Source organism: Haliotis rufescens, unplaced genomic scaffold, assembly GCF_023055435.1.
Source record: "Haliotis rufescens isolate VD_foot unplaced genomic scaffold, xgHalRufe1.0.p SCAF_46, whole genome shotgun sequence".
NCBI classification, from domain to species: Eukaryota; Metazoa; Mollusca; class Gastropoda; order Lepetellida; family Haliotidae; genus Haliotis; species Haliotis rufescens.
This window is the reverse complement of record NW_025964179.1, coordinates 1,110,470-1,124,299: the sequence shown is the minus strand read 5'-3', so window position 1 is coordinate 1,124,299 and position 13,830 is coordinate 1,110,470. Positions and strand designations below refer to the sequence as shown.

Below are 13,830 nucleotides of genomic sequence, written 5' to 3'. Positions count from 1 at the left end.
ATAGAGAAGGACCATGGTTTGCATCAACATAGAGAAGGACCATGGGTTACATCAACATGGAGAAGGAGCATGGTTTGCAGCAACATAGAGAAGGGGCATGATTTACATCAACATAGAGAAGGACCATGGGTTACATCAACATAGAGAAGGGTCAGGATTTACATCAACATAGAGAAGGACCATGGATTACATCAACATAGAGAAGGGCCATGGGTTACATAAACATGGAGAAGGGCCATGGGTTACATCAACATAGAGAAGGACCATGGTTTGCATCAACATAGAGAAGGACCATGGTTTGCATCAACATGGAGAAGGACCATGGATTACATCAACATAGAGAAGGACCATGGGTTACATCAACATGGAGAAGGACCATGATTTACATCAACATGGAGAAGGAGCATGGGTTACATAAACATGGAGAAGGACCATGGGTTACATCAACATGGAGAAGGGCCATGGGTTACATCAACATGGAGAAGGGCCATGGGTTACATCAACATGGAGAAGGAGCATGGGTTACATAAACATAGAGAAGGACCATGGGTTACATAAACATGGAGAAGGGCCATGGGTTACATCAACATGGAGAAGGACCATGGGTTACATCAACATAGAGAAGGACCATGGGTTACATCAACATGGAGAAGGACCATGGGTTACATCAACATGGAGAAGGGCCATGGGTTACATCAACATAGAGAAGGACCATGGGTTACATCAACATAGAGAAGGACCATGGGTTACATCAACATGGAGAAGGACCATGGGTTACATCAACATAGAGAAGGACCATGGGTTACATCAACATAGAGAAAGGACCATGAGTTACATCAACATAGAGAAGGACCATGGTTTGCATCGACATAGAGACGGACCATGGATTACATCAACATAGAGAAGGACCATGGGTTACATCAACATAGAGAAGGACCATGGGTTACATCAACATGGAGAAGGACCATGATTTACATCAACATGGAGAAGGAGCATGGTTTGCAGCAACATAGAGAAGGGGCATGATTTACATCAACATAGAGAAGGACCATGGATTACATCAACATAGAGAAGGGCCATGGGTTACATAAACATGGAGAAGGGCCATGGGTTACATCAACATGGAGAAGGACCATGGATTACATCAACATAGAGAAGGGCCATGGGTTACATAAACATGGAGAAGGGCCATGGGTTACATCAACATGGAGAAGGACCATGGGTTACATCAACATAGAGAAGGACCATGGGTTACATCAACATAGAGAAGGACCATGATTTACATCAACATAGAGAAGGACCATGGGTTACATCAACATAGAGAGGGCCCATGGGTTACATCAACATGGAGAAGGACCATTGGTTACATCAACATAGAGAAGGACCATGGGTTACATCAACATAGAGAAGGGCCATGGATTACATCAACATAGAGAAGGACCATGGGTTACATCAACATAGAGAAGGGCCATGGGTTACATCAACATAGAGACGGACCATTGGTTACATCAACATAGAGACGGACCATTGGTTACATCAACATAGAGAAGGGCCATTGGTTACATCAACATAGAGAAGGACCATGGTTTACATCAACATAGAGAAGGACCATGGGTTACATCAACATAGAGAAGGGCCATGGATTACATCAACATAGAGAAGGACCATGGGTTACATCAACATAGAGAAGGGCCATGATTTACATCAACATAGAGAAGGACCATGGGTTACATCAACACAGAGAAGGACCATGGGTTACATCAACACAGAGAAGGACCATGGGTTACATCAACATAGAGAAGGACCATGGGTTACATCAACACAGAGAAGGACCATGGGTTACATCAACACAGAGAAGGACCATGGGTTACATCGACATAGAGAAGGACCATGGATTACATGAACATAGAGAAGGGTCAGGATTTACATCAACATAGAGAAGGACCATGATTTACATCAACATAGAGAAGGACCATGGGTTACATCAATATAGAGAGGGCCCATGGGTTACATCAACATGGGGAAGGGCCATTGGTTACATCAACATGGAGAAGGACCATGGGTTACATCAACATGGAGAAGGACCATGATTTACATCAACATAGAGAAGGACCATGGGTTACATCAATATAGAGAGGGCCCATGGGTTACATCAACATGGGGAAGGGCCATTGGTTACATCAACATGGAGAAGGACCATGGGTTACATCAACATGGAGAAGGGCCATGATTTACATCAACATAGAGAAGGACCATGGTTTGCATCAACATAGAGAAGGACCATGGGTTACATCAACATGGAGAAGGAGCATGGTTTGCAGCAACATAGAGAAGGGGCATGATTTACATCAACATAGAGAAGGACCATGGGTTACATCAACATAGAGAAGGGTCAGGATTTACATCAACATAGAGAAGGACCATGGATTACATCAACATAGAGAAGGGCCATGGGTTACATAAACATGGAGAAGGGCCATGGGTTACATCAACATAGAGAAGGACCATGGTTTGCATCAACATAGAGAAGGACCATGGTTTGCATCAACATGGAGAAGGACCATGGATTACATCAACATAGAGAAGGACCATGGGTTACATCAACATGGAGAAGGACCATGATTTACATCAACATGGAGAAGGAGCATGGGTTACATAAACATGGAGAAGGACCATGGGTTACATCAACATAGAGAAGGACCATGGGTTACATCAACACAGAGAAGGACCATGGGTTACATAAACATGGAGAAGGGCCATGGGTTACATCAACATGGAGAAGGACCATGGGTTACATCAACATGGAGAAGGACCATGGGTTACATCAACATGGAGAAGGGCCATGGGTTACATCAACATGGAGAAGGACCATGGGTTACATCAACATGGAGAAGGGCCATGGGTTACATCAACATAGAGAAGGACCATGGTTTACATCAACATAGAGAAGGACCATGGGTTACATCAACATGGAGAAGGGCCATGGGTTACATCAACATAGAGAAGGACCATGGGTTACATCAACATAGAGAAGGACCATGGGTTACATCAACATGGAGAAGGACCATGGGTTACATCAACATAGAGAAGGACCATGGTTTGCATCGACATAGAGACGGACCATGGATTACATCAACATAGAGAAGGGCCATGGGTTACATAAACATGGAGAAGGGCCATGGGTTACATCAACATGGAGAAGGACCATGGGTTACATCAACATAGAGAAGGACCATGGGTTACATCAACATAGAGATGGACCATGGGTTACATAAACATGGAGAAGGACCATGGGTTACATCAACATAGAGAAGGACCATGGTTTGCATCGACATAGAGACGGACCATGGATTACATCAACATAGAGAAGGACCATGGGTTACATCAACATAGAGAAGGACCATGGGTTACATCAACATGGAGAAGGACCATGATTTACATCAACATGGAGAAGGAGCATGGTTTGCAGCAACATAGAGAAGGGGCATGATTTACATCAACATAGAGAAGGACCATGGATTACATCAACATAGAGAAGGGCCATGGGTTACATAAACATGGAGAAGGGCCATGGGTTACATCAACATGGAGAAGGACCATGGATTACATCAACATAGAGAAGGGCCATGGGTTACATAAACATGGAGAAGGGCCATGGGTTACATCAACATGGAGAAGGGCCATTGGTTACATCAACATGGAGAAGGACCATGGGTTACATCAACATAGAGAAGGACCATGGTTTGCATCGACATAGAGACGGACCATGGATTACATCAACATAGAGAAGGACCATGGGTTACATCAACATAGAGAAGGACCATGGGTTACATCAACATGGAGAAGGACCATGATTTACATCAACATAGAGAAGGACCATGGGTTACATCAACATAGAGAGGGCCCATGGGTTACATCAACATGGAGAAGGACCATTGGTTACATCAACATAGAGAAGGACCATGGATTACATCAACATGGAGAAGGACCATGGGTTACATCAACATAGAGAAGGACCATGGGTTACATCAACATGGAGAAGGACCATTGGTTACATCAATATAGAGAAGGACCATTGGTTACATCAACATAGAGAAGGGCCATGGGTTACATCAACATAGAGAAGGGCCATGGGTTACATCAACATAGAGAAGGACCATGGGTTACATCAACATAGAGAAGGACCATTGGTTACATCAATATAGAGAAGGACCATTGGTTACATCAACATAGAGAAGGACCATTGGTTACATCAATATAGAGAAGGGCCATGGGTTACATCAACATAGAGAAGGGCCATGGGTTACATCAACATAGAGAAGGACCATTGGTTACATCAACACAGAGAAGGACCATTGGTTACATCAACACAGAGAAGGACCATTGGTTACATCAACATAGAGAAGGGCCATGGGTTACATCAACATAGAGAAGGGCCATGGGTTACATCAACATAGAGAAGGGCCATGGGTTACATCAACATAGAGAAGGACCATTGGTTACATCAACACAGAGAAGGACCATTGGTTACATCAACACAGAGAAGGACCATTGGTTACATCAACATAGAGAAGGGCCATGGGTTACATCAACATAGAGGAGGGCCATGGGTTACATCAACATAGAGAAGGGCCATGGGTTACATCAATATAGAGAAGGGCCATGGGTTACATCAACATGGAGAAGGACCATGGGTTACATCAATATAGAGAGGGCCCATGGGTTACATCAACATAGAGAAGGACCATGGGTTACATCAATATAGAGAGGGCCCATGGGTTACATCAACATAGAGAAGGACCATGGGTTACATCAACATGGAGATGGACCATAGGTTACATCAACATAGAGATGGACCATGGGTTACATCAACATGGAGATGGACCATAGGTTACATCAACATAGAGAAGGACCATGGGTTACGTCAACATAACAGCTAAGATTGGGTCGGGCGTAGATTGCTACACGGATTTAACATAGTTTGCATACCATACCTAAATAAATAATTCACAGATCACTATTAGTAACTGTGTTTTGTACTAACTGCCACTTGTATGCTGTTTCATTACATGCGAGTAAAGGAATGCCACATTGTTGACACTGCGGTTGTCATGGCGCTGGACAATTGGCAACGCAACTCTTGATAAACAAAACTGGCTATGTTTCGAAATGTTCTCAGGTTTATTTCGAATTGAGGACATATACAATGAGAAAAAGAAGTACCATTGAATGTTAATGTTACACGTTTTCCTTACATTAGATTCCACGGATGTACCATTTGTGTCATCTTTAATAAATATTAATGCTTGCCACCGTTCTAAAGTTAACTTTTACATTGCCTATAATATCAAATTTAAATCAACAATATCAAGAGCAACATTTATACTACTGCAACGATCGAATAGCAAGCTGCCATTAAGCACGAGAGTAAGCATGATGAATCGTTAACACTGTATGGTGATATCGTCAGAAACACAGTCAGTTAATAAACGCTGACTCTTAATCACTGTTAGAACGAAGACAATATTGCTGATACAATTGCCATATTTTTAACGTTAATTCTGGAGACTAGCAGACCTGTATATTCTGATCCAGTCATTGCTTTAGTGGAATATGACATCACGTATACACGTCAAGTACCACCTTTTCCCCGGTTACTCGGCCTGACTTGTCTGACATGCAGACCCCGAGACGATCAAAGCCAAACCCATGCAGGTGTATTATTGTTCAGCATGTTTCTGTCAGTCGGCCATACAGACACTCCAATAAAAGTATCCAAAACATCCAAAGTCTTTCTTCAGTTAAAAATTATAAAGAGATTATCGACTCCTTTCATTGTAGGGGCGGTCGGGTAGCCTAGTGGTTAAAGCTTTCGCTCGTCACGCCGAAGACCTGGGTTCGATTCCCGACTTGGGTACAATGTGTGAAGCCCGTTTCTGGTGTCCCCTGCCGTGATATTGCTGGAATATTGCTAAAAGCGGCGTAGAATCATATTCAGTCACTCACTCACCTTTCATTGTAATTCAGAAGACATTTTAAGAAATATTTCTTTCAGTCACACTCTAAACATAAAAAGAATTTCTGAACTCCTTCCATCATATTCAAAAGACAATTCTGCAAAAGAAAATTCGTGAATTATTTTCATTCCATAGACCTAAGTTAGATGGACGACATGACGTTTAACCTGCTATGCCTTAATAACAAGACAAATGTGGTTGACCCAGGTGGCTGACCCACAGGATATAAACGCCGGCCAGCGTAACAAACTTGGAATGCCAGTCTCGCTAGTACATAGCAGCTCTCGAGTCTGGAAAGAGTGAGTGAGTGAGTGAGTGAGTTGGGTTTAACGCCGCTTTTAACAGTATTCCAGTCATATCACCGCGTGTCAGCATAATGTGGGAGGAAAGCCCGAGGTGATGTAGGTCTCAGGCGTTTACCACTTCGGTGAAACCCAGGAGCACGGGTATGGTGCTGACAAACCTAGAAACATAATGGGGGCGAACCGGGATCTGAACCCACAATCATAGGTTTCTGGCGTGCCCAAGGGACGCAACTCTGCACAGCGAATCGCGGCGCCTTAGACGACTGGGCCACCCGTGCTCCCGAGTCTGGAAAGAGCTTTGTAGGAAGTTTTCAGTTTCAAAGCTGCCTGCAACTGTAATGATCAGATTTATTTTATAAGGCAGAGCATTGCAACCAGAATCAATATTTTTTTGTGCGTTATGTGTTGGCTACTGTGTCGCTTAATGATGTATTAGTTGATTCAACAGAGGTGAGTGAGTGAGTATGGTTTTACGCCGCTACTAGCAATATTCCAGCAATATCACGGCAGGGGACACCAGAAATGGGCTTCACATATTTTACCCATGTCGGGAATCGAGCCCGGGTCTTCGGCGAGACGAGCGAACGCTTTAACCAGTAGGCTACCCGACCGCCCCTTGATTCAACAGAAGTAGGAAATAGCTTTCAAACAAATACACTAAGGTTATCTGCCTATGCAAGATAACAACGAAGTGATTAGCTGAATTGGTCACGTGTTATTGCATTCATTTCCCAATGAATGTAAAAAATTAAGCCACGCCCACCGTGGCGCTCTACTTTTATTACTGCGGAATGTCGGGGAATCCCAATATTACAGTCGAGGGAATTCCCTTTCTGCTCACGTGTATCGTCATGCACAGGACATTTAGCGACTTTCATGCATATTCATTGTCCAAACTACCCTTTGAAACCGAAGGCCGAGAAGGAATGAAACAGCAAACGTGCAGGCTCGCTCGCCTGTTTTTTTCCCGCTCGCCTCGGTTAAACTTTCATGTCTCCGGGTTTAATTTCTAACTAGCATTTCTCCTTCTGTGTTTTACCGTAATCAGGGAAGTAATGTTTGAATCACGCAGTAAATGACCATGTTATTTGAAACAGCCGCCTTCTCTCGGACATGTTTCTTCCGGTTCGTTACAGTCTGACTGTTGTAGTTCTTTTCGCCTCTTGCCTTAATTGACAGGTCCAATGAACATTGTTTTAATCCCACTCTCCGTTGATTGGCTACTGACTGTGTAGGCGTGTCAAGTTATGTGCATAAATTAAACGATTACCTGATTCATGTCACGCCACTGTATATATTCCTACACCTGGAATGTTTATCAATGTCGTCATTTTTGTCTGTTTTTATATATGCAACTGTTTTGGGTTAAACTATTGTAGATAAAACATGTTTTACGTTGTCAAATTTAATTATAAGCATTGACTGTATATTTTTTTCGGTTCATTGAGGTATGAATCGAAAAACCGATGTGCAAGCTTCGCGGATTCATACAGTTTGCACATCGGTTTTTCGATTCATACCTCAATGAACCGAAAAAAATACACAGTCAACCCTCAAGTGGCAGACGTATTCGTCTTTTGAAGATTACACTTACAGCTTGATAACTATGCAAATAGAACTCCTCAAATCAAACTGTTTATCAGACTCCTGTCATTGTGTTGATCCATTGACGAGATATCCCAGACAACGTTTAGGAACGAAGTTCGCTCGATCGACCGTCTGCTTCTTAAAGGGAACAAATTTTCTCAAGAACTATTTAAGTCAGAGATATGAAATTTACACACTAATGTTACTAGTCATGATCTCAAAAAAGATTGAAAATTGGTGGCGAAGATTCATTTACAGAGTTATGGCCCTTGCTCCGTGATTTTCACCTTAGTGTATAATGCGTGACATGGGGATATAGGGATAGGTTTTCTCAGAAACACTGAAGTTACATGAATGAAAGTTTGCATGCTTATCAATGATATACTTGTCAAAACTGAGTTCGAAACTTGATCCCGTATATTGTTTTTTTTACAGGATTATGTCCCTTGCGTGGTATGAAGCCAAGCTCCTTCCCAGCGCGTGACACCTTCGTTACACTCTCAGTAACATGGCTGCCACCAGTGTGGGCGCGGCCATTACAATAATCGTGAAATTTGCCCTCTAACCCCATGTGTAGTAACGTTAATACTTTTGTTTATGTCTTTGGGAATGCCATCATAGTTCATTGTGAAAAGGTTTACGACTGACTATGTTTTCCAGATGAATTTACTTTGTTCTTTTAATGATCAGATTGGTTCAAGATTGCAGACTAACGGAAAATCAGCCAACTTCTCCCTTACATTCTTACTATATCAATTAAAGATGATACATTTAATGAAATAGAAATTCAAATTGACAAACAAAGAAAGTAATTTAGCAGCGGTAAGTGTATTCGGCGTCACGACATTCGTCACTTGTTTGTAAACAAAACGGTCATTCGGTTGCGAGTTCAACTCCAAGCATGAGTGGGGTCACCTATCACAGTGGGGAGTTTTGACTGGTGGCAGCGATACATTCGTGACCAACTCGTGTTATTCCGGGACAAGCCGAATAGACTTCTTATTGCAGGTTACGGAAAGGGGCGAGTGGTGACGAATGGCAGCATTCGTGACCAACTCGTGTTATTCCGGGACAAGCCGAATAGCGACTCGTGCCCTTCTCGTGGCCATTTTTGCGACCGGGTTCCGTCTTAGCGCAAACGGGCATATCTAACAAAATTGTCAACTCGTTGCGTAATGGTTCACACATTTCCCCCATATTTTACATATATTTCAGACGCAATTTTAAGCACATCGGGACATGCGGAATTATACAGACATTTAACTGTGTCTTTGGTATATTTTAAGATGCAAGACATATGTAAAATCAAAAATTATTTCTGAGGGATTCTTTGACGAAGAACTTGAAATCATACGCGCATTCTGATTGGTTTGTCGTATTTTCGCACATAACATTCATCGATAGGGGGACGAGTCTTCTTGCAGGTTACGGAAAGGGGCGAGTGGTGACAAATGGAATGGCAGCGATAGTATAGAGAGCTCCGCGAACGGACTGTCGCTGTGAGGAGCTTGGTATAGTGCCTATAGTTCTTAAGGTTTTATAGGACTCTTTTTTATATTCACTACTACATGAACAAAAAAAATTCTAATGTGCCCCATGGCGTGTCTGAAACTACTGTTTCCTGCTTCTAAAATTAATTCACCGGTACATATCTAATCGTGATATTGCAGTCAGACACGTTGGAAGTGTTCATTGATGTATCCTGTCACGTATCAACACTTTGAGGTGTGAACAATTTAGATGTATGACGAAGATGTCTGGATGTGTACAGAGTTTGCTTTGTGTTACAGCGACTCGACCATCATTAGACTGTGAGGACATCCATGACGCCTGCGAACAAGGGAACCCTGATGCGGTGAGGTGGATCCTGTCAAAGAGAGGGTTTTTGGACGTCAACTGTAGAATGAGAGGCATGACACCGTTGATGAAGGCAGCAGAGGAGGGATACAGAGACATTTTGGAGCTCCTTGTTAATGGTGGAGCTGATGTGTCACTGGTGACCGGTGACTGTGACACTATTCTTCACTTGGCCTGTTATGGGGGAGACATGGAGGCGGTGAAGTATATCCTGTCTCTGAACGTAGTGGACTTCAGCAACAGTAGAGGAATGAAGAATAGGACACCGGTGATGGCGGCAGCATACCCCGGACACAGAGACGTGGTGGAGCACCTTTTGGGTCAAGGAGCTGACGTGACACTGGTGGACGATTATGGTGACACCATCCTTCACTTAGCCTGTCGTGGAGGAGACGTGGAGACGGTGACCATTCTCATGTATCAGAGCATGGTGGACATCGACGCCAGGAACAAGAAAGGGCAGACGCCGGCCGACGTGGCGAGAGACAAGGGACATCAGTATGTGAGTGAGCTGGTGTCAAGTGGCGCTATATGACGTCAGTGTCGTGTTTGCATAGACGGTAGAGGGGGGCTGTGGCGTCCTCGCTCAGTTTTAGGATAAAATAATTTGTTATTTTTGAAGATAAATAAATCTTGTTTAATAATTTGTTGTGTTTGGAACCTCGCAAGAATAGGGAAGAAAATTGTTAACTGAGTGTAACTACACATGTAGATGATGGGTGGTTGGTATATAAAGATCGCAATTCATCATATTTTTATTCTGTTTATTGTATGTCGTAAGTTTGAATGTAATCCCGAAACAGACAACACACTGTTTGTTCACATATCGCTGCACCCTGTGACCTCAGACTGAGCCGAGGTTCGTCCAACTATTGTGGCGCCACATGTACCATGACAATGACGTCATGGCAATTCGCCGGCTGTTTTCTTTGGCAAATACGTTCTCGGTAATTCACAGGCTGGCGCATTGCTGGCTTCATGACATATGCATACGCAAGTGCAACACAGGCACCATGCGGTCGGCATAGCTTAACAAAGGCAAAATATACATATTTTTCCATGTAGTTGGGTTGCAAAATATTGCTGCTGAAATTTAAAAACAAATACTTCTGATCAGCGCGGTATCTTTACACAGTCGCATTAAAAAAATACACGCTTCAATTCTGCGTAACAGCAATGTTTTAAATTAACTACAGCAGCAATACTGTGACATCTTCCCGAGGCAAGAGAGTTAACTGACTTTAAAAGTCCAGTTTCCACCCTCGCCGCACTAGGCTGGAATTACTGGGCTCGATCGTTGCGCCACCAGTGGCTATTACCAGTTGTGTCCCTTCTAAGCCACTTCTATGGACCAATCAAATTCCACATGTCGTCTTACTTGCATTTGCTTCAAACAAAAAAGCGGCGCCCAGTCAAGACGATCTGATCGATAAGCAATATCTATATTGTGACAAAACGGGTCTTACATCGCGAAGTGCACCAAATCACGTAAGCACCTTGATTAAAAACATGAAAAGATTTGGAAAATATCTGTTGACAACGAGTTGACGGTGCACATGCTTTGAAATTTCTGCCATCGACCTAAGTCTGCACTACAGTTTACGAACCGGATTTCGATTTCAGTGCCCGATTTTGATTGGACTATGCATAGACTCGTTTGTCCAGCCAAAATGTAACTCCATAATACCAGCCTAGTTCGGCAAGGGTGGAAACTGGACTTTTATAGTCATTTTACTCTCTTGCCTCGGGAAGATGTACTGTGAACGATACAAAGGTAAATATCAAGAAATACATGCACGTCTTTCACCCCCTCTTCTTCAACCCTCACTTTGATGTAGAAAACAATACAGCATGCATCAAGTACACTCATTGAATCAGGTGATTTTTTAAATTTATGCACAAAACTTCACACGCCAACAAATCAGTAGCCAATCAACGGTGAGAGTGATCAAAAGTTCATAGGACCTGTCAATCAAGGCAAGAGGCGAGAAGCACTGCAACAAACAGGCTGTAACGAAGCGGAACAAATGCTCGGGAGAAGGCGGCTTTACAAATGAAATGAGTTACCGCCAGATTCAAACATTAGTTCCATGAGATGGGAACACACAGTTGGAAATGTGCGGGTTAGAAATGAACCCCGAAGACATGAAATTTGTGGAACCCAAGCAAGCGGACAAAAACAGGCGAGCGAGCCTTCACGTTTGCTGCTTCATTCCTTTTCGGCCTTCGGTCTCAAAGGGTGAGTGAGTTGGGTTTAACGCCGCTTTTAACAGTATTCCAGTTATATCGCGACGTGTCAGCTTAATTATGGAGGAAAGCCCGAAGTGATGCAGGTCTTAGACGTTTACCACTTCGGTGAAACCCACGAGCACGGGCATGGTGCTGACAAACCTAGAAACATAATCGGGGCGAACCAGGATTCGAACCTACAATCCAAGGTTTCTGGCGTGCCCAAGGGACGCAACTCTGCACAGTGAATCGTGGCGCCTTAGACGACTGGGCCACCCGTGCCCCTTGAGAAATGACATTATCATAAACATTGGTAAAATCAGTAACTGTGTGTAGTGTCAATACCTGTGTTTAGTGTCAATAACTGCATGTAGTGTCAATAACTGTGTGTAGTGTCAATGCCTGTGTGCAGTGTCAATAACTGTGTGTAGTGTCAATGACTGTGTACAGTAACACTAACTGTGTGTAGTTTCACACACTACGTGTAGTGTTACTGTGTTCAGTGTCACTAACTGTGTGTGGTGTCACTAACTGTGTGTAGAGTCACTAACTGTTTGTAGTGTCAATACCTGTGTGCAGTGTCAGTAACTGTGTGCAGTGTCACTTACTGTTAGTAGCATCAATAACTGTGTGCAGTGTCACTAACTGTGTGTAGTTTCACACACTACGTGTAGTGTTACTGTGTTCAGTGTCACTAACTGTGTGTAGTGTCATTAACTGTGTGTAGAGTCACTAACTGTGTGTAGTGTCAATACCTGTGTGTAGTGTCAATAACTGTGTGCAGTGTGACTAACTGTGTTTAGTGCATTGTCACTAACTGTGTGTAGTGTCACTAACTGTGTGTAGTGTCAATAAATGTGTGTAGTGTCACTGAGTGTAGGATCAATAACTGAGTACAGTGTCACTGTGTTTAGTGCATTGTCACTAACTGTGTGTAGTGTCATTAACTGTTTGTAGTGTCAATAACTGTGTGTATGGTCACTGAGTGTTGCGCCAATAACTGTGTGTAGTGTCAATAATTGTGTGCAGTGTCACTAACTGTGTAAAGTGCATTGTCACTAACTGTGTGTAGTGTCAATAACTGTGTGTAGTGTCAATAACTGTGTGTAGTGTCACTGAGTGTAGGATCAATAACTGTGTGCAGTGTCACTAACTGTGTGTAGTGCAGTGTCACTAACTGTGTGTAGTGTCAATAACTGTGTGTAGTGTCACTGAGTGTAGGATCAATAACTGAGTGCAGTGTCAATAACTGAGTGTAGTGCATTGTCACTAACTGTGTATAGTGCATTGTCACTAACTGTGTCTGCCAATAACTGTGTGTAGTGCAGTGTCACTAACTGTGTGTAGTGTCAATAACTGAGTGTAGTGTCAATAACTATGTGCAGTGTCACTAACTGTGTGTAGTGCCAATAACTGTGTGTAGTGTCAATAACTGGGTGTAGTGTCACTAACTCTGTGTAGTGTCAATGACTGTGAGCAGTGTCACTAACTGTGTGTAATGTCAACAACCGTGTATAGCGTGAACGTGAGGAACAAGAACTTCTACGGCTACTGTTTGACGATGGAGTCTCCAGAGTGGTTATGGAGAAATAATCTCCAAAAAGACGAGAGGGTATTGGGCGTTTGATTTTTGTTGGACATTTGATTTCTGTTTAACCATTTTCTTTCTTTTTTTGATAGCTTTGTCCTGAAATTGCTGGTTCGACATGATTTGTCGTAGTATCAGCCTGAAAGGTAGAAGGTGTTGATTCAGATTGCTTGTCAGCTTTTTCTGACTGTTATGACTTTACGACAGGTTGACCAGACTTAACCCATGTCAAATCAGTCTGACACAG

The 13,830-nt window shown here is 43.0% G+C and overlaps 1 protein-coding gene across 1 annotated transcript in view; it reads left to right on the top strand.

The window, feature by feature from the left end:
• LOC124141611 (ankyrin repeat domain-containing protein 17-like) overlaps nucleotides 1–10,327 on the top strand; it is a 28,180-nt gene extending 17,853 nt beyond the window's left edge. The window contains exon 3 of the mRNA XM_046509640.2: nucleotides 9,700–10,327. Coding sequence (XP_046365596.2) covers nucleotides 9,700–10,301 — 602 coding nt within the window. The 3' untranslated portion in view covers nucleotides 10,302–10,327. The remainder of the gene's footprint in view (nucleotides 1–9,699) is intronic.
• The last annotated feature ends 3,503 nt before the right edge of the window (nucleotides 10,328–13,830 follow it).